The sequence below is a fragment of the Durio zibethinus genome, chromosome 14, assembly GCF_047325235.1.
Source record: "Durio zibethinus cultivar Kanyao isolate XHJ-2024 chromosome 14, ASM4732523v1, whole genome shotgun sequence".
NCBI lineage: Eukaryota > Viridiplantae > Streptophyta > Magnoliopsida > Malvales > Malvaceae > Durio > Durio zibethinus.
Window position 1 is genome coordinate 22,640,529 of NC_143175.1, and position 22,989 is coordinate 22,663,517.

Sequence of the window (22,989 nt, forward strand, 5' to 3'; positions counted from 1 at the left end):
AAAACCAAAAAAGCTACGCCTTCTTCGTAAACGTGGCAGAAACTGATTTGCTGTCTGCAATGCACATCGTTACAAAGTTCCTTTTTCTCTAATTATAAATACCCGTCATTTCACGTCACATTTTAAGGCACTGGAAACTCGAAACAAGAAAAAAAAAATGGTTTCTATTGAGTCATTACCGGAGCTGATTCCGGGGTTACCCGAGGAAATCGGACTCGAATGCTTGACTCGGTTTCATTATTCAACTCACCCAATTGCAGCTGGTGCTTGCCGACGATGGCAAGAGCTTCTCCAAAGCAGAGAGTTTTACTATCACAGAAAGCAAACCGGATATACCCAGAAAGCGGCTTGCTTGGTTCAACTACTGAATAGTGGCACCGATGCTGATGGGTACAAACTGGTTGGTCCACCCAGGTATGGGATCACCGTGTTTGACCCGGCGAGTGGAATCTGGGATCGGATTGACCGGGTTCCTAAATACCGTGATGGGCTTCCTTTGTTTTGTCAGATAACAAGTTCTGAAGGAAAGCTTGTGCTGATGGGCGGATGGGACCCGACAAGTTATGACCCAGTGAGGGACGTGTTCGTATACGAGTTCACAACTCAGAGGTGGAGAGAAGGGAAGCAGATGCCAGAAACTCGATCGTTCTTCGCGACTGGTGCGTTGGATGGACGCGTCATCGTAGCCGGTGGTCATGATGAGAACAAGAACGCTTTAAGTACAGCGTGGGAATATGATGTACGTCGGGATGAGTGGACTGAGTTATCTAGGATGAGTCAGGAGCGAGATGAGTGTCAAGGGATGGTTATCGGGTCGGAATTCTGGGTGGTGAGTGGATATAAAACGGATAATCAAGGAGGATTTGAGGGGAGCGCTGAGTTGTTGGATTTGGAAACAGGTGAATGGAGTCGAGTTGAGGAGGCTTGGAGGGCGAGTCAATGTCCCAGGTCTTGTGTGGGGGTAGGGAAAGACAAGAAACTCTTCTGCTGGGCCGACCGTGATTCGGCGATACGAGTCGGAGCATGTGCGGTCCCCTTGGGAGGATGGACATTTGTGTCTGGATCAGCTTACCAGGGTGGTCCACAAGGGTTCTTCTTGGTGGATGAACAGAGTGGAAAATTTACTAGTATAGATGTTCCAGTCGAGTTTTCTGGGTTTGTTCAATCTGGTTGTTGGGTGGATATCTAAATCTAAAGGGTAAGTTAATACCATCCCTGTTTCCCTAGTTTAGTCAAATTGGGAATTTAGGACAGACAGGAATTCCATTGAGAATGCGGAGCTTCCATGTTTGGTACCTCGTAAGACAGGTGAGCCAAAGCTTACAGTCCCATGGTGATGTAGGATTAACATTAGTTTTCATCACTGCACCGACCTATGTTTTGACAATGTATCCATTAAATCTAGCAGCATGAAGATGATTATATGAATATCTGTATAGTAGATTTTGTAATATAATGTACATTACCCATACTTTGTCTGCAGATGTTTTCTCCTTTCACTCTTTGGTTTTTAGTTTTCATTAACCACGAGATCAATGGGCCTCAAGCAGTCAAATAGCTGGGATGCACTATTGATGGATCCAATCGCTAACTACATGCAAAACTGAAACAGCAGTTAACAACATTGGCATGAAGCTATCAACTCTTTAATCAATTAACAACATCAACATATTAGCGCAGACTCTTTAATCAATTAACAACATCAACATATTAGCGCAGACTGACTTTGGAACAACAACAACGAAAGAAAGAGTAGTCACATATATATATATATATATATATATATATATATATGGAAATAGGCATATTCTATCCTAACCCTTTAACAACCAGTCTCTTTAACCCTTATGTGACAATAATTATCAAGTTCTTGAATGTGGCAACAAAATCTATGACAAAGAACAATAAAAAAGATCAACTGTGTATCACATATTAGACCAAATCAGGGGAGGAGTTCCATCACAATTCACAAACAAGCATCTACTAATTCATGCAAAAAAATGGAATAAAAAATGTTCATAAAGATCATTTAAGGATGGCAATCTTGTCAACATAGAGGATTCAAAATAGCGTGTCTATGTGTTAACATTATTACTACCCATAATCAGCAGTAGAAACTAAATAAACTTTGTAGTCAGTCATACATTGCTGAAGCATATCTAAACTAATTATCCAGAGAACTAGCATAGAAATATGTCCCACGCATACTAACCCAGACACCTTCAAATCAGTCACCTAGATTAGTCCAGACTTCAGCTCCTCCTCCTACTAAAGCTCTGGCTTGGTCTCCTTGAGCCATAGGGTGACCTTGAGTACGAACGCCCTCTGTATCTTCTATCACTGGGTGAAATTGACCTATACAAAAAAAGAAGCCAACATTAACAAGATCATTCACAAAATATAATTATTATTAAAATAACAATTTCAAACATCTTACCTTTAGTAATGTCTTTGCCTAGGAGGAGAATAATACTGTGGACTGCAGCAGTAACTTCAAGCATATTATGGTGATCGAGATAATGAAGTGGGGAGCGCCTATATGCCCAACTCCTGTCATTAATATCATGAACATAATGTAATACATGTAATCTCAAAATTACCATTGTTCAATTAACACCTTTAATTTCTCGAACCAGAAATCCTTAACAAAGATCAGTCTCCTATCTTCCTAAATACCTTTATGCATAAGAAAACTAGAACATCAACTAAGAACAGGAACTAATTTTTTTTTCTTTTAAAGTAGTGGGATAAAGTATAAGCATAGTAAAAGAACCCATGCTTTACCTTCTGTGTTGTCTTGCCCTCATTTCTGATGGCTTCTTCCTGTTTTCCTCAGCAAATACAACAGTAAGTTCTCGGCAAAGAAGAACATAACCATCCACATGATATTTTGCATCAGCAGTACCAGCAGGATCTAGATGCTGGACAAATCCAAAACCACGTGGTTCCCTGCATCACAAACAAGGTAGCTCTCATAAACCAATTTCCATGAACATAAAAGGTACCAGATCATACTTCATAAGCCACACATGCTCACTGATTTTCAAAAAATCACAAACATGATCTTTACTCCAAAGTAACATGGAAGATGATGATAGCAAGCCGATTCTTCATTCAATTCAAATAAAGATGATTATATGGCTGTTAACCTTGTGGGGGTCAAATTTTAATTGAGTTGATATTCTTCAAGACTTGCACTTCTTCACATGAAATCAAAACCAACTTCCTTCCAACCTTGATGTAAATTAAGGTCATCTTGAACAGAACTCATTACTTCAAAGTGTCTTCAACAGTGTACTCTTATACTTCATTGGTGTCTTCAACACTTTCAATAAAAACAACCAAATTCCCATGAACCGATGTACATGATAAAGAAACAACTCATCACCCAAACGTTCATGTGAGACAGATGAAGACAAATAAGTTGACATTATCAGACACACACACACAAACACCATTTTTCAGGAATCTACAAGGATTATACTTAACCGTTATAATAATCTTGAGGCAGGTAGATATCCTTGAACCAAACTGCCCAAAAGGTCCATGGAGATCTTCTGGTCTGCAAACGAAGCACAATTAGAAATTTATTGGCTCTAAGAAAACACTTTAATGAGACTAAAATTTGATATGTATTATCAAAATCATGTTTTTTTTAAACAAAAGACAAAACAGCAAAGCTGCTTGTTATGTTTGGACGGATAAGCAACAAAAACAAAAAATAACAAAACGTAAAATGTTTAGGTGTCTCAAAAAAATTTTGCCTATACTTATACCATGAATTAAAACACAGGGGGAAAACTAAAAGCAAATATATCAAGAGGATATCTGGTTCAAAATAACTGACACCAATGAAATGAAGACATAACAAACCAGCAGTCATGGTGAAGGTTGCGAATGAGAAGACTGGTTGGAAGATCTCTACCATGACCTCCATAGTGACCCCTAGGGCTAGGGCTGCGACGCCTCCTAATGTAATCCCTTGGTGGTGAGGGACTGTAACTGTAACTTCTACCCCTCATTTGCAATAAACCTAAGACATTCAATGGACAAAAAATGGCTTTTAACCAAACTGTAAAAACTGTGTGAACAGAATGCCAAAAAAGAAAAAAAAAACAGCTCTACTGCAAAGAAGAAATAAAATATTTAAAACTTTCACCAACATGCACGATTTCACTTTTCTATGAACAACCAAGTTTGAGTTAACATTGCATTATAACAATTTCCTCATGTTTAATCAAATAAAAGCTTTACTTGTTACTATTTGCTATTGTTTTACAGACATTTTTGGAAAAGAAAAAACTAAAGTTGCTATTGTTTAGGTGTCTCAAAAAAATTTTGCCTATACTTATACCATGAATTAAATGAGATACATAATCACAGGGGGAAACTAAAAGCAAGTATATCAACAGGACATCTGGTTCAAAATAACTGATGCCAACGAAATGGAGACATAACAAACCTGCAGTCATGGCGAAGGCTGCGAACCAGAAGACTGGTGGGAAGATCTCTACCATGACCTCCATAGTGACCCCTAGGGCTAGGGCTGCGACGCCTCTACTGTAATCCCTTGGTGGTGAGGGACTGTAACTGTAACTTCTAACCCTCATTTGTAACAACCTAAGACATTCAATGGACAAAAAATTGATTTTAACCAAACTGTAAAAACTGTGTGAACAGAATGCAAAAAAAAAAAAAAGAAAACCGCTCTACTGCAATGAAGAACTAAAATATTTAAAACTTTCATCAACATGCATGATTTCGCTTTTCTATGAACAACCAAGTTTGAGTTAACATTGCATTATAACAATTTCCTCATGTTTAATCAAATAAAAGCTTTACTTGTTACCATTTGCTATTGTTTTACAGACATTTTCGGAAAAGAAAAAGCTAAAGTAACGATTACAATGACCCTGAAATTACGAAAATAATTCAGCAACTTCATGTTTCCGTTTCCCCTTAAATTAACATGCTAAGTCAAATTTCTGTTTTTCTATACAAACCTAACTTTTCCGCCACGAAAACTTTTCTTCAAAAGAAAAATACGAACTTACAAAAGCATTTACTGAGCTAAGAAAAATAATCTCGGAACAAAACAAGCAACATAAATTCCAGAAAACATACCAAAAAAGTAAAATTTTCGTCTTTCGGCGTCCATTTATAACAATTTCAAGAGAAAAAAAAAACGTATGGAAATATAATTTCAAAATTTGAAGAAAAGAAAATCTAATTACAACGCTAGAAAACTAAAAGCTAAAATCTTAATAAAACAATAAAAGAGATCTACTAATCAGAAATTTTTAAGGAGAAACCCAAAGGAGAGAGAGAGAGAGAGAGAGAGAAGAAAGTGAGAACTTACAGTTACGAAATCGCTTTAAGAAGACAAAGAAAACCCCAGGCTCTTCTCATTCTTCAAAGAATTTTGGCGTTTGGTTGTTAAACACGCGTTTTTCAGATTTTCACCTACCCTCTAAACTGAACCTCGTGAAGCTTTCTTTCAATAACCTATATCCGCATCCTAATCGTCCACGTGTGTTCCAACAAGAAAATCAGCGGTGGGGCGTCGTTTAAGTTGGTATAATTGGATCCAACATGGACCTTGATCCGACAGTTTGAATGGCATCCACGGATTAAATGACCCAAAATTACAAAGCCCTTTTTCAACAAACTGAATCTATGGTGACCTAGCCCGACATTAAGAACCGAGCCCTACCCTCCCCTAATCATGCGTTCTTTGGATTCTTACCCACCCTCTAAATTGGAATTCGAGAAGCGTCCTTTTAATAGCCTATCTCCGCATCCTAACCGTCCACGTGTGTTCCAACAAGAGAATCAACGGTACGACGTCATTTAATTTGTATAATTGGATCCAACATGGACCTTGATCCGAGCGGGCTGAGATGGAACCCAGGGATTAAATGACCCAAAATTACAAAGCTTTTTTCAAGTAATTGAACCCATCAGGAACCTTGATCCTAATTGGCCCATATATAAAAACCGTAACCGACTTTGCGGACGGAGCCCTAGCCTTCCCTCTTCCGTCCTCTGCTGAATGCTGCTCTTAAACCTCCCTAAGCCCTTTGTCTCCCCCATATTTGCAACTCCCAAAAAATACTCAAAATTTCCAAAATTTTCGTCGCTTTCCTTTTCTCAATAGAAGCCCATTCTTTTTAATTAGGTTTTCGGGTTTTCCTTTTTTTTTTTTTTAGTTTGGGAGAAAATGGCAGCGTCTTCGAAGAAATTTCACAAGAAAAAACCCAAGGAAGAGAAACAAAAGTTCAATAAAGCGTCCAAGAAACAGTTCAAAACAAAGAAGGATTCGAATGATGCTGTTAAGTCTGAGGCTGTGGCTTTGCAGCTCGAGGACGATGTCCCTGACTTCCCTAGAGGTTTTTCTTCTCCTTCAACGTTCTGTTTGTTTCTCGAGAATATTTAAGTTCTTAACAAAACAGAATGAATGGAGATGAGTAATTGTCTATAAAAAAGCAATCGATTGTAATTGAATTAAAAAAAGAATTGAGATTGAAAAATGATAGTTATTTCAGTTTAACAAAACTGTTACTAAATGACAGGCGGGAGGAGTTCCTTGAGCAAACAGGAACGCGATGAAATCCGAGCTAAAGTAGATGCGGAATTCGAGGCGGAGGAGTTGGCATTAAAGAAAAATAAGTGGAAGAAACTGCAGAAAAGGAGCCAGGTCATGCCGGATGACTTGGGTTCACTTTTTGGTGATGGCATTACCGGCAAGCTACCTCGATATGCGAATAAAATAACTTTGAAGGTATAGAGTAGAAACGAAATCTTATGCCAAGCAAGTTCTTTTTTTTTTTTTTTGTATTAAGTTGAATCATCAAAACATAAGGTACTGTTTTTTTTTTTTTTTTTAACGAAATTGTTCTATTAGTTCTATTTATGGACATGGAATTTCTGAATTTGTAAATTTATACAATTTTGCCAGCTCGAAATGATTCATCTCAAATTGTTGTGCTTATGATGGTTATACATGTTTTTTAAGGTGGATGTACTGGCTTATTTAATGAACCAAATTTGAATAAATTAAAATATAATTAGATTTAAATATAGTTTAGTTTAATTTAGAACTCTTAATTGTTTCATTCCTTTGTCTACCTGAGTTGAATGTAAAAAAGTTGAGTGTTCCTTTTTTTTTTTTTTTTTTCAAACCTTCTATTACTTTTTCTCCATACGTCAACATTTTCTGTTTATCTTTGAGTGTAACCAGTTTTCTTTCCTTGCTTTTCTTTAAAATTTTCCCAGCTCTGCTTTGATTAGTTTATATTATGTTATGATCTTTTCTTAACTTAATAAATGAAATACTGGCCAAAAAAAAAAAAAAAACTCAGTAAATGAACTTAGTTTTTCTTTTGTGTGCATATAGAATATTTCTCCTGGAATGAAGCTCTGGGGAGTTGTTGCTGAAGTAAATGAGAAGGACCTTGTAATTAGTCTTCCAGGGGGCTTACGTGGTTTAGTTCGTGCTGCTGATGCACTTGATTCTGTTCTCAGTAATGAAGTTGAGGTACTTCTGCATATAAACCTGTTTCTTGGGGGATATACTTATTGTTGGTGTTACTTTTCTTTTCATTATAGTTTTCTCTTAGCAAGTCATGCATGTAATTGTGGATTTTTTAGTTTATTAGATAATTAACTTTTTCTTGATCAGAGTAATGAAGGGAATTTCCTCAAAAATATATTCTACACCGGGCAGCTGGTCTCCTGCATTGTGCTGCAGTTGGATGATGATAAGAGGGAGACTGGCAAAAGAAAGATATGGCTTTCCTTGCGTCTCTCTTTGTTGCACAAAGGCTTCACCTTGGATGCTGTTCAAGAAGGGATGGTATGTCAAGTAATCATTAGAGAATTGAATATCTTGGTAATTTGTGTATTTCTTCCTCACTTATGCAGGATGCTTAAATCCATATGGTAGGCCATCAAATAATTCTTGTAATTGAAAAGTGGCTTTACTTTAAGGAATTAGATAAAATTTATTTGATTCTCTTTTTCATATTGCATGTTTCCTTGCAAAAATTTTTCTCCCTAAGTTTACTATAACAAAAGAAAGGGTTTTTTTTTTTTTTTTGTAAAAAATTGTCCTCTGATATGCTGGATGCTTAAATTCTATGCTAAGCTGTTAAATAGTTCTTCTATTTGGAAAGCAACTTTTACTTTAGTGAATCAAACAAAAATTAGTTCATTCTCATTATTGATATTGTACTTTTCTTTATGAAAATTATCTTTGTATAAAGTGAATATGGTAGAATCAACAAATAAGAAATGTCAATGAGCAAGTTTGCTTTATCCTATTATCCATTTGAATAGTGAAAAAAAAGGTTAACCAAAAAAATTTATTTTCTTAGAACTTCTATGAAAGTGCATAGATGTTAATATTTATGAAGTTCCTAAAAAATTTGTGAATTAAAAAATATTGAATGGATTTAGATGCTAATTATTATGAATTATCGAAATTTGTAGTATTAATTATAATGGGACTGATTCTTGTTGGATTTTGCGGGGCCTTTGATTGTAACATGGATTATAGGAATTAAGGTATTTGGTGGCCTTACTTAGGAATTGATGATTGGGTGCTTTTCTGGTGCATTTTTCTTGTTTTCAGATTAAGGCTTTTCATCGTTTTTTGCTCGAAACAGTGTATGCAGTTTGTATTTGTATTGGAATGATCATCAGAGTCTTCTATAAACTTGTGCTGAAATTTGTGGGGTTTGTGCCTTGTTTTAAGGTTTTTTTTACAATAGGAAATTGATTAGGACTGATGTATTATGTATGATGTTTTGTTTTGATAAAAATATGGATGGTTTACCATCATTATTAGAAGTTTTAGGTTGTTCTTGTAACAGGCCTACACCTGTTTTTACAAGAAAATAATTTAATCTTGTTTGATTGAGGTTGTATGTTCTGTGAGGTTTTTTCCTGATTATTGTTTTTATCTGATGTACAGTGATGTATCTGCCATCTCCTGTCCCAGCTTCCTTCTTATTCTCCCTTTCTTCAGTTCCTCTACCATGCATTGTGCTACCCTTTAAGTTGCTGATTTTGACATAGGTTCTCCAACTAGATGTTTGTTTCCATGTGTCATTGTATTGTTATTTACTTCATGATGACGATGATTTGGTATATGTTGTAGATCTAGTGGCTTTTCCCTAACTATGTATGATCACAGGTTCTCTCTGGATACATAAAAAGCATTGAAGATCATGGTTACATTCTTCACTTTGGATTGTCTACATTCGTGGGGTTTTTAGCAAAAGATGGCCAAGCTGGTACATATTGGGCAACTTCTTCTATTCTTGTTACTTCTCATTCATCAATTGGCTTTTATCCCCACATTATTATTGAACAAAGTAACATTTTTGGTTTTTTTTATGCTTTTTTTTTTAAAAGTTCTTATGTATGCTCATTTTCTCAAACTAATGAATTTAGGAATTTGAAACCTTGTTTTAAATCTTGGGAGAGGTTGTAAGAATGTGGGGGAATGCATGATGATAAACTGTGGGAGTTTGGGAGAGCATTATGATTGAGATATATTTATTCCAGATTATAACTGCTTTAGATCTTTGCCAATAACAAGAATGTAAGAAAAACTATGCACTACTAGTAATTGTTGTTTGATCAGCAAAGATATTGTTCATTTTGGTATTGATTTTCAGAATCATATTTTTCTTCTGTGAGAAGGAGTTTATGTTCTATTCGAGATGGGTCTGCAATTGTGAAAATTCTGAAGCTTTTTTATATGAAATAAGAAACTATAGCTATAGGGAAAAATCCATATACTAGTTCATGAAATTTTCCAGGGTTTCAAAAACTTATATTCACGCTTGTTGTTATGTGAGCAGTTTAATACTTAAAATATACAAAAGCAAGAGGCTTAGAGTTATTTTTGGGAGTTTCCTGGGATATAAGTTGTATTTACTTATTTTTTCCATGTTTCTGAAACTTTTTGGCATGGTTAGGAAGGATGCTGTATGTTTATTATTGAATTATTTTCATGCCAACTTCTATTCTTTAGTGGATTAACATATATTATAACCCTTTTCTTTGTGTCTCACATAAGCACATATAATCCATACATTTGTTTTACTTTAACTCTTTCAATTTTTAGTAAATTCTTTCCATGTTTTTAAACCCCTTTACTTTATGCTTCTCATTTACACATAAATATGATATCCATATATTTGTTTTGGTTAACTCTTTCACGTTTTTAGTAAATTCTTTCCTGTTTTCTTTTTTGTCTTCTGTTTAGAAAACAGGGACATTGAAGTGAGGACTGGACAATTTGTACAAGGGGTTATTAGGCGCATTGATAAAACTCGCAAAGTTGTTTATCTGAGTTCTGACCCAGATACCGTGTCTAAATCTGTAGTATGATTCCATCCTGCCGTTGTTATATGGTCTAGTTGGCTTTTCTTTTGTTTACCTCTGACTCAGCATTCTTTTTTTGGTTCTGTTCTTTTGCAGACCAAGGATCTTAAGGGCATTTCACTTGATCTTCTTGTTCCTGGCATGTTGGTTAATGCTTCTGTGCGGTCAATCCTTGAGAATGGGATCATGTTATCATTCCTCACATACTTTACTGGAACAGTAAGTTTACTGATTCTGATTAGAAAGCTACCTGTAGGAGGTTGATTGAATTGAGAATTATGTTTGTTTTTTACAGGGCTACAGGCTATAATTTTTTTTCCTACTTGCTTAATTATACAGGTTGATATGTTTCATTTACAAAATATATTCCCAAATAAGAAATGGAAAGATGATTACAATCAAAATAAGAAGGTATTTCTATTTAGCTTACTAACTTTTTTTTTATATTAATGCCATTCTCTTTTCTGATTATCATGGTTAATTTTCACTTTATGTACCTGAATCAATTCCAAATATCTCTCTAAAATTAATAAATGATCTTTTACATTGTTGTTTGATCATGTATTTTAACTTTGTCATCTCAAATGAAACAATGTAACCTAATTTAGTATTAGGGTATGATAAGGTAATAATAGATCAATTTTCATGATTCATGGTACTTCTATTGTTAAACTTAATTTTTTAGGAGGGTGTAGAATGAAAAGGAGGTTTGATGACAACTGAAAATTTGAGATGAACATTGCCATCTGTTGACAGTAACTGTTTCACCACTATTTAGTGCATAATATAGCTTTATTTTGAATATGTTATTTTGTAATTCTTCCTCTTGGGTTGCATATTAGGTATTAGTCTTCAAACATTCTAGATTACTTCCTGAGTGGTTTTTGCCAAACTGCATTCTTAGTTACCCTTGGCATTTTTTTTCCTGGTCACATTTGTCTTTAGCCACTTTCTTTTTTGTTTGACAATATGTTTATTTCATGAAAATTTCAAATCATCATTCTGAAACTTAATTGCACATTTTTTTATTTTGGTTCAGGTTAATGCTCGGATATTGTTTATTGATCCCTCAACTAGAGCAGTGGGCTTGACCTTGAATCCTCATCTTGTTCATAACAAAGCTCCTTCTTCAGTATGTCAACTCAGGATTTATGATTTCTTGATGCTTATCCTATTATTGAGAATGAGAATGGGAAGTTTACTGTCATAACTCATAGGTTGTCTTATATTATGTACTCAGTTTTGGCTGTCACACCTCTGATGAAAAGCTGTTTTCTGAACCGAATGCAATTTTCATTTATTTGGTATAAGCTTCCTATTAATTGTTTGGTTTTGAAGTGCACAAATTATCTAATATTGCTGACTTTGAGGCTGGGCCAGAAGTGTCTTTTGTCATTTGTCATGGTACAGCATGTGCTTGCTATTGATAACATATGTACAATTGTTATATTTGTTGTGTAATTATGGTCACTGAATTTTCTCCAGAGAATAATTCTCATTTCTTTTTGGTTGTGTCATTTTAATTGTACTAATAACCTTTGGTATCTTTTCTGTACTAATGTAATTTGGCGGTATATGCAGCATGTTAACATTGGAGATATTTATGACCAGTCAAAAGTGGTCAGGGTTGATAGAGGGTTCGGTCTTCTGCTTGATATCCCTTCTAAACCAGTTTCAACTCCAGCCTATGTGAATGTATGTTTAGTTTCTGCTTCAGTTTTGTTTTTTCATTGATATATTTACGTATGCATCCTAGTTGGTAATTCAGCATTGATTTCAGGCATCTGATGTGGCAGAAGAGGAAGTGCGGAAGCTAGAAAAGAAGTATAAGGAGGGAAGCCAAGTTCGTGTTCGAATTCTTGGATTCAGGCACTTGGAAGGGCTTGCCACTGGTATTATAAAGGTTGCTTTTTGCATGATACTAACTTTTGTGTATAAATATGGTGGTAATAGACAAATTTCTGTTCCAGTTGAGATGCTGTCTCTTGTTGATTGTCGTTAGATATAGCAGCATACTTATTTTTTTGCCCTGCTGTTTCTGCAAGCAGGCCAGTGCATTTGAAGGACCTGTGTTCACTCACTCAGATGTGAAGCCTGGGATGGTGATAAGAGCTAAAGTCATTGCCCTTGACAGCTTTGGTGCCATTGTGCAATTTCCTGGTGGTGTGAAGGCACTATGTCCCGTACGGCATATGTCTGAATTCGAAATTGCAAAACCTGGAAAGAAGTTTAAGGTCATTTCTGAAATCTTCTATTCTGTTTTGGTTCTTTTGAGTTAGTACTGCTAAATCACAAAGTGCTGTTTTTCATTGGCATGTGTGGCTTTGCAGATTGGAGCTGAATTAGTCTTCCGGGTGCTCGGTTGCAAGTCTAAGAGAATAACTGTTACCTACAAGAAAACTCTAGTATGTTCCTATTTTGCTTATATTGATGCCATTTGAACTTCTCATCTATTCTGGTCCTGTTGCTGTGTTAGATAAGATAGCTAAATGGTTAATTTTGAGCTACTCAGCTTTCTGTAACTTAGTGGATATGACTGGGGCCAAATGTTCTCATTGAATGGCTCCATCTCCTGTGCCATTCCTCTTAATGGGGAATTTGTATACTCGTAATTGACACGTGGGTAGAATTCTAATAGAACCATCTATTTCTCTTTTGCTTCTTCTGCTACTGCCAGTTTTTATGATGGGTCCATTTTGAATACTTGTTTGTTCTTAAGAACAATAATTAATGCAACTGTGTTGTCCACAAAGATGGACTTAGCATTGAGAGTGCCGGCATTGGGAATGTTTGTTGGTGCTAATCTTCAAGAGCCTAGTGATGCATCTTTCTAGACTTCTTTTAAGTTTTTCCAGGTTGTCAGGCCATATTAGATTGTCCATGTAGGATAGGTCTTCCTCTTCCCTTATGTTTTTAGCATTTTGGATTTTTTTTACATTCTCACTGTTACTAACTAATTTTTATCTGTGGTTGTCTGTAACTTCAACTCGGACTTTGGCAAATATGTATTTTCTATTTTCAAATTTAATAGCACAATATTAGTATTAGCTCTTTCTCTTTTTCTTCTTTTTTTTTAATCAACAGTGATTGTAGCTCTTAAAATTTTTTTTCTTTTGTAAAAAACAAAATTGTGAGTTCTTGAATCATATTTCATGAACTTTCTAGCTTTAGCAATCCATGTTCATTAATATTCTATTAATTCTGAATAATACTTTGCTAATGGATGCTTTTGCAGGTGAAATCAAAACTTGGTATTATTAGTTCTTATGCTGATGCAGCTGAGGGACTAATAACTCATGGATGGATAACTAAAATTGAAAAGCACGGATGCTTCATCCGGTTTTACAATGGAGTCCAAGGATTTGCGCCCAGGTTAGTTCTTCAATCATCAACATTACAGTTCCTATAATCTGCTTTTTTAGTTTTTCTTTTATTGCTTGTATCATCAATATCTTGTGGGCTTGATCACAATGCAGTTTGTTGACATTAAATGTTTACTTTTGCATTCCTTCTTGATGATATTTCTTGGTTTATGTGATTTGCTAATTATTTGTCTTTTATCAATGAATGTTTGGAAATTAAGCAACATGTTACAGTAATGAGTCTTAAAATAAGTATTATGAATGATGCAAGGTAATTGTGGAAGTGATAACTTCAGATAATGAAGGAAAGTGATGGTATTGATGAGTAGAACACCCCCCTTTTGAAATTAAATATATTAAGAGTAATGAACATATCTCTATTTGCTGGGCGCATCTGTCTCTCATTTGTTACAACTCTACCTGAGGAAGGGATTTTAGCTACAGTAATTGATGGGGACAGATAATGATTTCTGGTTTGTTGAAAGTATGTGCAAGGTGCAGGAATGTTAGGAATATTATAAATCTGCTTCTTGATTTTACTATCTTTTCCTTTTTCCTCTGTGTTTTATTTACTGTGCTGAAAATTAAATTTGTAAGAGACCTAATATGAAAGAATGCAAATTGCGCAAAATTAGGTGCTGACTTTTTCAATTGGGGAAAGCGCTGTGGAATGCCTTTTATTTCGTTGCTTAATATATCTTCCATCCCCTCCCTGACATTTCCTTGCTATTTATCATTGATTTGCTTTATACGTTGGACAAGTTTTGTCCTTTTTCTTGGTAATATTTTTTGATAATTGGTTGTTCATTGGTATAAAATCAGATCTGAACTTGGCTTAGGACCAGGATATGATCCAAGTACAATGTATCATGTGGGACAAGTTGTTAAATGCAGAGTAACCAGTTCTACCCCTGCTTCTAGGCGTATCAATCTTAGTTTCCAGATGAAGCCTGTGAGGTTTGTTTCAAAGAGTATCTGGTATATTGGGTTTATATGAATATATATATATATTTCAAGTTAGTAAACTTACTGGTTAATGCATACCCTCCTCCCCGTCTCTCTTGTTTGTTTCTTACTTCAATCTTTTGATTGGGTAAAAGGCTGAGACATCTTGAAGGCTGGAGTAACCTCATTGGCTATTTCTTCATATCCAGTGAGGTTCAGCCCAAAAGAATTTTGCTGATATATAACTACGAGAAAGGGTTTTTTTCCCCATGCTAGGTCATGCAAGGTTTTGTGGTGATACCACAAGCGTTTTCTTATTTTAATTTTTCTTGAAATTTTAAATGACAGGATTTCTGAAGATGATATGGTCAAATTGGGTAGTGTTGTTTCGGGAGTTGTTGAGCGGTTAACCCCCTCTGCAGTAGTTATACATGTTAACTCAAAAGCTCACTTGATGGGTACAATTTCTAATGAACATTTGGCAGATCATCATGGTATGCTTTTCTTTGCCTTCACAAAAGTTTCCTTTTGTGTTGTCTTGTATTGGCTTTTTTTTAAGGTTCAATCTGGTTTTGCAGAGCGTGCTGCCTTGTTGAAGTCAGTCTTGAAGCCTGGATATAAATTTGACCAACTGCTGGTTTTAGGTATTCTTGTTTGTAGCTGCAACTTCTTGATATTTGATTTGATTTCCCCCCTCTTCCAATTTTCATCATCTTATCTTTTCTACATCAAATGATAAAGAATTTTATATTTAAGGTAGTTCCTGTTGACTGATAAAAAAGGTTACTTTAATAGTAGATAAGTCTAGAGAAAATGGATGAAACATAGGAAACACGTATATATTTAAGATAGGGAAATCATGTATTGCACATAGGAGAAGAATGGATTTTTCAAGGAGGGTGACTGCAACCATATGTGGTTCCTTGGGTTGGATATGTATTCTACTGAGATGCTGTTATGGCTTGAACCTCTTGGAGAACATTCCAATAAAAAAGAAAAAAAGAAAAGTGTTTATATTGAATTTATCTGCACAGAATTGTATATGGAGTCATCCTTGTTGGTCTCTTTCACTATTTGCTGATACATTATATTATTCTATTAGTTAGATGCAGAGGATTCAATTGAATTAAGCTTTTATCAAAGTAATTCACAACAAGACAAGAAATTTGACCTTTTAGAATGCTTCCTGCTTTGTTACCCAGTGGATTATTGACTTATTTTCAATAATAATCTCTTAAAAATGCACTTGAGTAGGGATTTCTTATTTTTGATTAGTTCCATATTTATTATTTATTAAGGGAATCAAATCAATTTAAAGGTAATTGAACCCCTATGCTTCACACGCTGCCAGATTAGACGCTAGTCATGTTATAAAACATTTTTTTGCAAAGGAAATGCCATTTATTTCTTAAACTTGCCGTGCTCTTTTCATTCTAGCATACTTCCAGGTTTGTCTGAATTGCATTTATGTGTTTTTTCGGTGTTTGGTGCTTCATGGATCTTGTTAACTTGTCTACTTTCTTTCTGTTTCAACCCCCATCTTCAAGAAAGGAAGATTCTAAGTTCTTTAATACCTTGCTCCTTTCTTCTTGTGCTGCTGTTTCGTTCATTACTGGTGCTTCTTTTACTTCTATATTTCTTTTCCAATTTTCTGTTTCTTGAACTTTCTCATATTAATGTAGATATTGAGGGCAACAACATTTTGCTCTCTGCAAAATACTCTCTCATAAATTCAGCTGAACAACTGCCTTCTGACATCAGTCAGATCCGACCTAACACAGTGGTCCATGTAAGTAACTGTTGCAGCCTACTTTTTTAATTTTTTACTAGGAATCATGTTTTCTATTTGAAGATGCCCTGCTTTTTTGAAGTATTTTCTTAATGCTATCATCGGTTAAACTATACTGCAGTTTGATTTACCCCTTGGAAATATGTTTATTCATTTTTGTGAACCAGGGCTATGTTTGTAATTTAATTGAAACTGGCTGCTTTGTCCGCTTTCTTGGGCGTTTGACTGGTTTCACACCTCGAAGCAAGGTAAATATGGTCTCTATTAGTTTCTATTAAATCGGTTTCAGTGAGTATATACGCATTCACACATCAACTGACCTCCTTTATTCCTTGTACATATTTTGAAGGCAACGGATGACCATAAAGCTAATCTCTCAGGAGCCTTTTATGTTGGTCAATCTGTTCGCAGTAATGTACTCGATGTCAGTGAACTATTTGAAACTGAATTCTTTAATTTACTTCAGATATTCGAAGTATTTAATAGCCTTATTTTTGTTGTTCCACACTCCCATCCATTTTTCTTTCAGGTAAATGGTGAAACAACAAGAATAACACTTTCTTTGAAGCAGTCATGTTGTTCTTCAACAGATGCAGCCTTTATTCAAGAATACTTCCTTTTAGAGGAGAAGGTATATTCATGGGCATGATAAGAACTTTGTTTTTGTGCTTCATATTCAAGAATGCTTATTTCTGTTTATTACTGCCTAATAATCGCTAATGAAATACCCTTTTGGTGATCTTCTGTGGCTCAGAAGTTTGGCTTTATTGTGTCTGGTTTATGTACTCTAGACAGTTTTCTTATGATAATCAAATTGAAATCTCGGGAGAGTATACTCAAAATTACTTATGGCGGTTTTCATATTTCTATTTGTACTTTATGTTCTAATAATGCACATTTATATATACGGATGTTTTACTGATACATCATGCACAAATGCCTGATTATTTACTTTTTTAAGCAATTCTAACAAATCTAGTTTGATGATCAACCTAGCTTTGTGGGTGATGCTGATTAAAGACAGAAAGGAGCATTATTCCTTCGAGAATTACTGTACAATGGAATGTTCTTTAGGTGGCTAAATTACTGTACAATGGACTTTGACCAAACTATGTTGTCAACATTTGAACTAAATAAACTTGCTGCCTTTTCACCACAATTTATTTGTGTACATCAGTTAGTATGGTATGGGTATTGTTTGTTCAAGGTTCATTTACGTGCCTCTTGATTAATTGATTATTGGCTGGAAATTGGGCAGTAGTTTTTTAACTTTCTGGTAGTTTTTTAACTTTCTGGTATTAGCTTTGATCTTTTCATCTTAAGTTATTAAGAGGTAGATGTTGGCTACTGGATTCTGCTATGTTTTGATAATAAACTTTGCATGTCTTTTTTGAATTTAGATTGCTATGCTGCAATCATCGGGCTCTGATGGATCTGAGTTGAAGTGGGTTGATGGATTTAATATTGGCAGTGCCATTGAGGGACAAATTGGAGAGGCAAAGGATATTGGAGTGGTTGTCAGCTTTGACAAATATAATGATGTTTTAGGCTTTATCACACACTATCAATGTATGTATTTTCTGATGAATTTGTGTTATCTTTATGATTTGTTATTTCCTTTCATCTAGTGACATGCAGTGTATTGTAATATTTTCAGTAGGTGGACTTACTTTAGAAGCAGGATCCATTGTTCAAGCTGCAGTTCTTGATGTTTCCAAGGCAGAACGCCTTGTTGATTTATCTTTAAAACCTGAGTTCGTCAAGAAATTTCAAGAGGAAAGTTATAAAGGCCAAACACACAAGAAGGTTAAGCCCCATTTCCTACTCTCTGTTTCTATGCAGTTTGATGAGTATCTATCAGATGAAAAATCTTTGGAATGAATCTTTTTCTCTATCTTATATATTTGACACATTAACCTTAACCCTTTACAGAAGTTTGTCTGTTAACATTTTTCTTTTGAGCCTAACTGGAACTTTCTTGATCCCAGAAGCGCAAAAGAGAAGCTTCCAAGGACTTGGAGCTGCACCAGACAGTAAATGCAGTTGTGGAGATTGTGAAAGAGCATTACTTGGTAAGTGGTCAAAGCTGTTCAATCTGTTGTTAGCTTACTGTAATTTTCTCTATACATCTGAAACCTTTTTAATACTATATCAGGTTCTTGCAATTCCAGAGTATAACTATGCCATAGGGTATGCATCAGTAGCAGATTACAATACACAGAAGTTTCCTCAGAAACAATTTGTGAATGGGCAGAGGTGAGATTGATTTTACCCCATTGGTATGTAAATTGGTCAAGGTGATCTTTACAAACTGTTATGAAGTTTAACATCCTTGATTGTTTAATTGCATCCTATTGCTTCAATAGCAGCTTGAAATCTTGTCTTTCAACTTAGGTGTTATTTTTATTTTTGATTGGTTTCTTTCAAGTACAGTAGTTTTCTTAATGCTAATTATCGAAGCTTTACAAGTGCCTAGCAACCTTAAATAGAGTCAAAATGGTTGGGACAGGGTTATTGCCACCGTTATGGCTCTTCCAAGCCCTGCAACCTCAGGAAGGTTGCTTTTGCTCCTTAATTCTATTAGTGAGGTCACTGAGACATCCAGTTCGAAAAGGGCGAAAAAGAAGTCTGGTTATAATGTGGGATCATTGGTTTCGGCGGAGGTAAACAATTGTAGTTATTTCATATCCTGTTTATTTTGTTGTTAAAATTTAGAAAATTGTTTATTGGATCTTTTAGATCTTTGTTTTTCTCTGTTTTGTCTTGGTTTTTTGTTTCAAAAATACTTCTATAGGATTTGGTCTTGACAAGGAATACTTACATGTGTATAAATGCTTCACAGATTACTGAAGTAATGCCACTGGAATTGAGATTGAAATTTGGAATTGGTTTCCGTGGACGGGTTCATATAACAGAGGTGAATTATAAGTTTCAATATTATTAGTTATTACATGTTTATGTATTAACTTTCAATGCGTGTTTTTATATTGTTTTTCATATTATAAAAAAGTATGTATAATTTTAACTTGTCTCATCAACAGGCAAATGATGATAATGTTCTCGAAAATCCATTTGGGAACTTCAAAGTTGGGCAGACAATCACTGCAAGGATTGTGGGAAAGGCTAATCAGAAGGGACGCCTATGGGATTTGTCAATTAAACCCAAAATGCTTGCTGGTAAGACAATTTCTTGGAAACTTAAGTTGGTCTAGTTTGCTCTCTTACCTTCTTAGTAACATCGTTAATTTGTTACTTTAGAAGCTGTTTGATATTTTCCAAATTTTATTGTGAATGGTTGGGCTAGCTGCAGAATCTCTCCTTGTCCTTAGTTATTTTTTCCTGTCAACATTTCAATATCTGTCAAACCTTTTTTCTGTCAATTCTTTCCTTTTCTAAGCTTAGCAAGTCTTTGCATTTTGTTCTTTTTAATTTTTCTTTTGGTTTTATATACACCCGAAATATTTTATCTTTACTTGTGCAGTCTTTCTAATTGTTTTGCATGAATATACATCTTGATTCATCTCCTTTTCAGAGGCATCATCCTGAGTTTTTCACAAAATTCTGTAGTTTGAGTTGCCAGTTTTTCTTTGTCTTGCTCACATAAGTTCCTGTTATGTTTGAGAATGCAGAGAAGAATTAAGCTGGCCATCACTGTTGTCCTTTTGAATTCAGTAGACAGCTTTTTTCTGCTTCCATCACCTGCTCTACACATGAACTGAAAAGAGTTCTATTGAATTTATTTTTTCACTGGGCACCGTGAATATGCCTCCTCTATTTGTTCAAATTGTGATCTACTTAAGATCTTGGTTACATGGTTTAGTCGTTGCTGTCAGTTACTTTTTGGATGCTTCCAAACATATGGTGGTCACTGCAGATTTTTCTTCATCACTTCTTTCTCTTGGCTTCTGCCACATAACTATGAAATCCTTAAACTAGACAATTTTACTGGTCTTTCAAATGAGAGATTATTTCAGTCAAGGTGCAGTCAAGCCAAGCCAAGCTGAACTTTAGCAAGCTCAAGCTTGTCTTAACGTGGAATTCCAAGCTTATCTTTGTCTCTACTCAATTTATTTTTTCAGTATCAACCTATTTAAGTGTGAGGTGAACTCAAATTCAAGCCACAATAATCATACTAAAATAATAATAAAAATTTATACTATTATAACATTTTAATATATTTAAAATAATAACTATAAGGACAGGTTACTTCCAGTTATACTTTTGCTATTAATTATGCAATAACATATTTATTAATATTTAATTGTGAATTGAGCTTGGGTTTTCCAACTTACGAGCTGAATGGTATAAGACTCGAGCTTGGCTTATTTAAATAAGCATGCTCAAAGTCAAAATCAAGGTTGGTTCATTGTCTATTCCTTCTTTCTGCCATATTTCACGATTAAGCAGATTCAGCCCAAACTATTAGCAAGCATCCCTGCTCATCATGTCCTCAGAATAACAATAATCTTATTTGAGTGGACTAATCTATCAAAATATTAACTGCTTCTTTTACTTGTTTATAAGAAATTTCCATATATTTTTATTGAAACTGTCAAGATTGCTATCATTGCTTCGGTAATTTCTAGTCACTGGTGCTCTTATGACATGTTTATCTTCAAATGGCATTGCTTCAGTAATTTCTAGTTACTGGTGCTCTTATGACATATGTTTATCAGTATGCTTGATGGTGGTTGTTGTGTCTTACTGCAGCGGTCTAATTTGTGATTTTTATCCAGGTACTGGTGAAATAGGTATCAAGTCTACATTGGAAGAATTTAATTTTTCAACTGGGCAACTTGTTACCGGTTATGTCTACAAAGTGGACAGTGAATGGGCATGGTTAACCATATCTAGTCATGTGAAGGCTCAGCTGTTTATTCTTGATAGTGCATCTGAACCTAATGAACTTCAGCAATTCCAGGAACGCTTCAAAGTTGGGAAGAGTGTTTCTGGTCATGTTTTAAATGTTAACAAGGACAAAAAGTTGTTACGATTGGTGCGACGTCCTCTAGGTGCTCTTTCTATTAGAAATATTGATGGTCAAGATAAAAGACGAGGTCAATCAGATAATAACATTTCAGATGAGAGTGTGACAGCTCATGTACATGAAGGAGACATTCTAGGTGGTAGAATTTCCAAACTACTTCCTGATGTAGGTGGATTGCTTGTGCAAATAGGTCCTAACACTTATGGTAGAGTTCATTTTACTGAACTGAAGGACACATGGGAATCAGACCCACTATCTGGATTTTATAAGGGGCAATTTGTTAAGTGCAAAGTACTAGAAGTCAGCCACACAGTCAAGGGAACTATTCACATTGATTTATCATTAAGTTTATCTTTGGATGGCATGCTTCCCAAGAATTCTTCAGAATTTTGCAGTGATGTGTAAGTTATTTTCTTGTGGGTATGATACAAGGTGACATGTTATAATCTAGATTTGTTCTGGTCTCCTGCTCTGTGTTGTGTGTTTCTTAATTTCTTTCGATTGTTTGGACATTTATTCTGTGATAAAATGTATTGTTTTGCATATCAACATTCATATGACCCAGTAAAGAAAGTCACAACTTCTAATCATTCATATGAACATATGTATTATAAATGTTATATGTGGATATATTGTTCCTAGAGAAGAGACAATTTCAGACTAGCTTAATGATCCATGCAGTTTACTGCTTTTCTAAAAAGAAAAATTGTAAGGAAATTATTGTTCAAGTACACAGTTCTATTATAACTTTATTTTTTCTCATTTTGATATTATAGAATCTTTAATGGCCAATTGATAATTTTGTTGTTTCTTCCTGCAGCAAGTTGGGATATCATTTACTGTGCTTTTTTTATAGGCAGTCTCTAGTAGTTCTTTCAGCTAATAAGTGTTTCTGATTGAATTAGTTCAGTTTTCATTCTAGGATTAACCTGATAATAAGCATAAGTGTAGTACAATGTACAGAAAAAGATTCTTTTTCCTCCCAATTATTCTTGTAGAGCTCGGTCTCTTTTAAGCATCAATAAAACTAATCATTCACTCAGTCTCACTTTTAATTGATAGTATTGAACGGTCAGAATATCTGCGAAATTTGTAATTGCATTGTTAAGGACTGAATAGCCATATATTGTATTAATGGACCATACAGAGCTATGTTCAAAATTTCCTGCGACATTGTAGTGGCTGTCATGACTTTTATCTTTTGGTTACTTACAAAACTAAAATGTTTCTATACAGGGATTCTACGAGCAAGCGTGCAGAAAAAATTGAGGATCTTTATCCTAATATGGCTGTACAGGCATGACTTTGTACTTTTGCCCAAAAAAATGCTAATGGTTTTCTATTTCCATTTTTTTCTTTTTAGAAATGCCTCATTACTAACCTATAAGAAAAATATTCATGTAATTCTTGTTTTCACATTGACTATAGAGCATTGATTTCAATGAGGTCTCACATTGCAAATATGCAATATTTCTCAACATCCTTTATTCTGGCAATCATTTTCCTATTAA

The 22,989-nt window shown here is 34.9% G+C and overlaps 3 protein-coding genes across 25 annotated transcripts in view; 2 read left to right on the plus strand and 1 right to left on the minus strand.

Annotated features, from left to right (window-relative positions):
* On the minus strand, positions 1–5,472 carry LOC111294562 (uncharacterized). 17 transcript variants are annotated; one of them, XR_016327737.1, is made up of 10 exons: positions 5,360–5,472; positions 4,463–4,620; positions 3,926–4,033; positions 3,489–3,562; positions 2,785–2,949; positions 2,438–2,550; positions 2,213–2,355; positions 1,571–1,587; positions 1,467–1,540; positions 1–1,373 (listed from the first exon to the last, which is right to left on the minus strand). XR_016327737.1 is itself a non-coding variant. In XM_089743884.1 (9 exons), exons 3-7 carry the CDS (start codon positions 3,935–3,937, stop codon positions 2,228–2,230), a joined length of 492 nt encoding a protein of 163 aa, XP_089600010.1. In that variant the 5' UTR covers positions 3,938–4,033; positions 4,463–4,620; positions 5,360–5,472; the 3' UTR covers positions 1,375–1,540; positions 1,571–1,587; positions 2,213–2,227. The 17 variants fall into 17 exon arrangements, 5 of the variants coding, with proteins under 5 accessions (XP_022743675.1, XP_089600010.1, XP_089600008.1 ...); XR_016327734.1 differs by having other exon boundaries at positions 1,571–1,591; XR_016327735.1 differs by having other exon boundaries at positions 1,571–1,603.
* LOC111294561 (F-box/kelch-repeat protein At2g44130-like) lies at positions 125–1,482 on the plus strand. Its single transcript, XM_022887937.2, has one exon. The coding sequence runs from the start codon at positions 158–160 to the stop codon at positions 1,187–1,189; it is 1,032 nt and encodes a 343-aa protein (XP_022743672.1). The 5' UTR covers positions 125–157; the 3' UTR covers positions 1,190–1,482.
* LOC111294559 (RIBOSOMAL RNA PROCESSING 5) overlaps positions 2,834–22,989 on the plus strand; it is a 25,519-nt gene continuing 5,363 nt past the window's right edge. For 5 of the 7 annotated variants that reach the window (XR_016327724.1, XR_002690741.2, XR_016327726.1 and 2 more), the window contains exons 1-30: positions 6,018–6,389; positions 6,573–6,781; positions 7,397–7,537; positions 7,682–7,855; positions 9,197–9,296; positions 10,277–10,395; positions 10,492–10,614; positions 10,735–10,806; positions 11,435–11,527; positions 11,977–12,090; positions 12,176–12,298; positions 12,444–12,629; positions 12,726–12,800; positions 13,631–13,767; positions 14,580–14,714; positions 15,051–15,196; positions 15,281–15,346; positions 16,385–16,491; positions 16,659–16,739; positions 16,841–16,915; positions 17,021–17,122; positions 17,892–18,060; positions 18,149–18,297; positions 18,480–18,563; positions 18,647–18,747; positions 19,001–19,154; positions 19,334–19,408; positions 19,533–19,668; positions 21,228–21,879; positions 22,715–22,775. Coding sequence is in view for 3 of the 7 variants with exons in the window: in XM_022887930.2 (XP_022743665.2) it covers positions 6,221–6,389; positions 6,573–6,781; positions 7,397–7,537; positions 7,682–7,855; positions 9,197–9,296; positions 10,277–10,395; positions 10,492–10,614; positions 10,735–10,806; positions 11,435–11,527; positions 11,977–12,090; positions 12,176–12,298; positions 12,444–12,629; positions 12,726–12,800; positions 13,631–13,767; positions 14,580–14,714; positions 15,051–15,196; positions 15,281–15,346; positions 16,385–16,491; positions 16,659–16,739; positions 16,841–16,915; positions 17,021–17,122; positions 17,892–18,060; positions 18,149–18,297; positions 18,480–18,563; positions 18,647–18,747; positions 19,001–19,154; positions 19,334–19,408; positions 19,533–19,668; positions 21,228–21,879; positions 22,715–22,775 (4,128 nt within the window). In the remaining 4 variants the exon portion in view is untranslated. Of the gene's footprint in view, positions 2,966–6,017; positions 6,390–6,572; positions 6,782–7,396; positions 7,538–7,681; positions 7,856–9,196; positions 9,297–10,276; positions 10,396–10,491; positions 10,615–10,734; positions 10,807–11,434; positions 11,528–11,976; positions 12,091–12,175; positions 12,299–12,443; positions 12,630–12,725; positions 12,801–13,630; positions 13,768–14,579; positions 14,715–15,050; positions 15,197–15,280; positions 15,347–16,384; positions 16,492–16,658; positions 16,740–16,840; positions 16,916–17,020; positions 17,123–17,891; positions 18,061–18,148; positions 18,298–18,479; positions 18,564–18,646; positions 18,748–19,000; positions 19,155–19,333; positions 19,409–19,532; positions 19,669–21,227; positions 21,880–22,714; positions 22,776–22,989 lie in introns of those variants that run through there. The other 2 variants (XM_089743879.1, XR_016327725.1) reach the window with 2 other exon arrangements.

What these genes read in the sequence shown, in the direction of transcription:
- LOC111294562 (XM_022887940.2), bottom strand. An exon ending in AGGGCAAGACAACACAGAAG is followed by an intron (nt 2,551 to 2,784) that starts GTAAAGCATGGG and finishes TATTAATGACAG; the next exon opens with GAGTTGGGCATATAGGCGCT. An exon ending in AGGCAAAGACATTACTAAAG is followed by an intron (nt 2,356 to 2,437) that starts GTAAGATGTTTG and finishes TTTTTTGTATAG; the next exon opens with GTCAATTTCACCCAGTGATA.
- LOC111294561 (XM_022887937.2), top strand. Translation starts at nt 158, where the DNA reads ATGGTTTCTATTGAGTCATTACCGGAGCTGATTCCGGGGTTACCCGAG.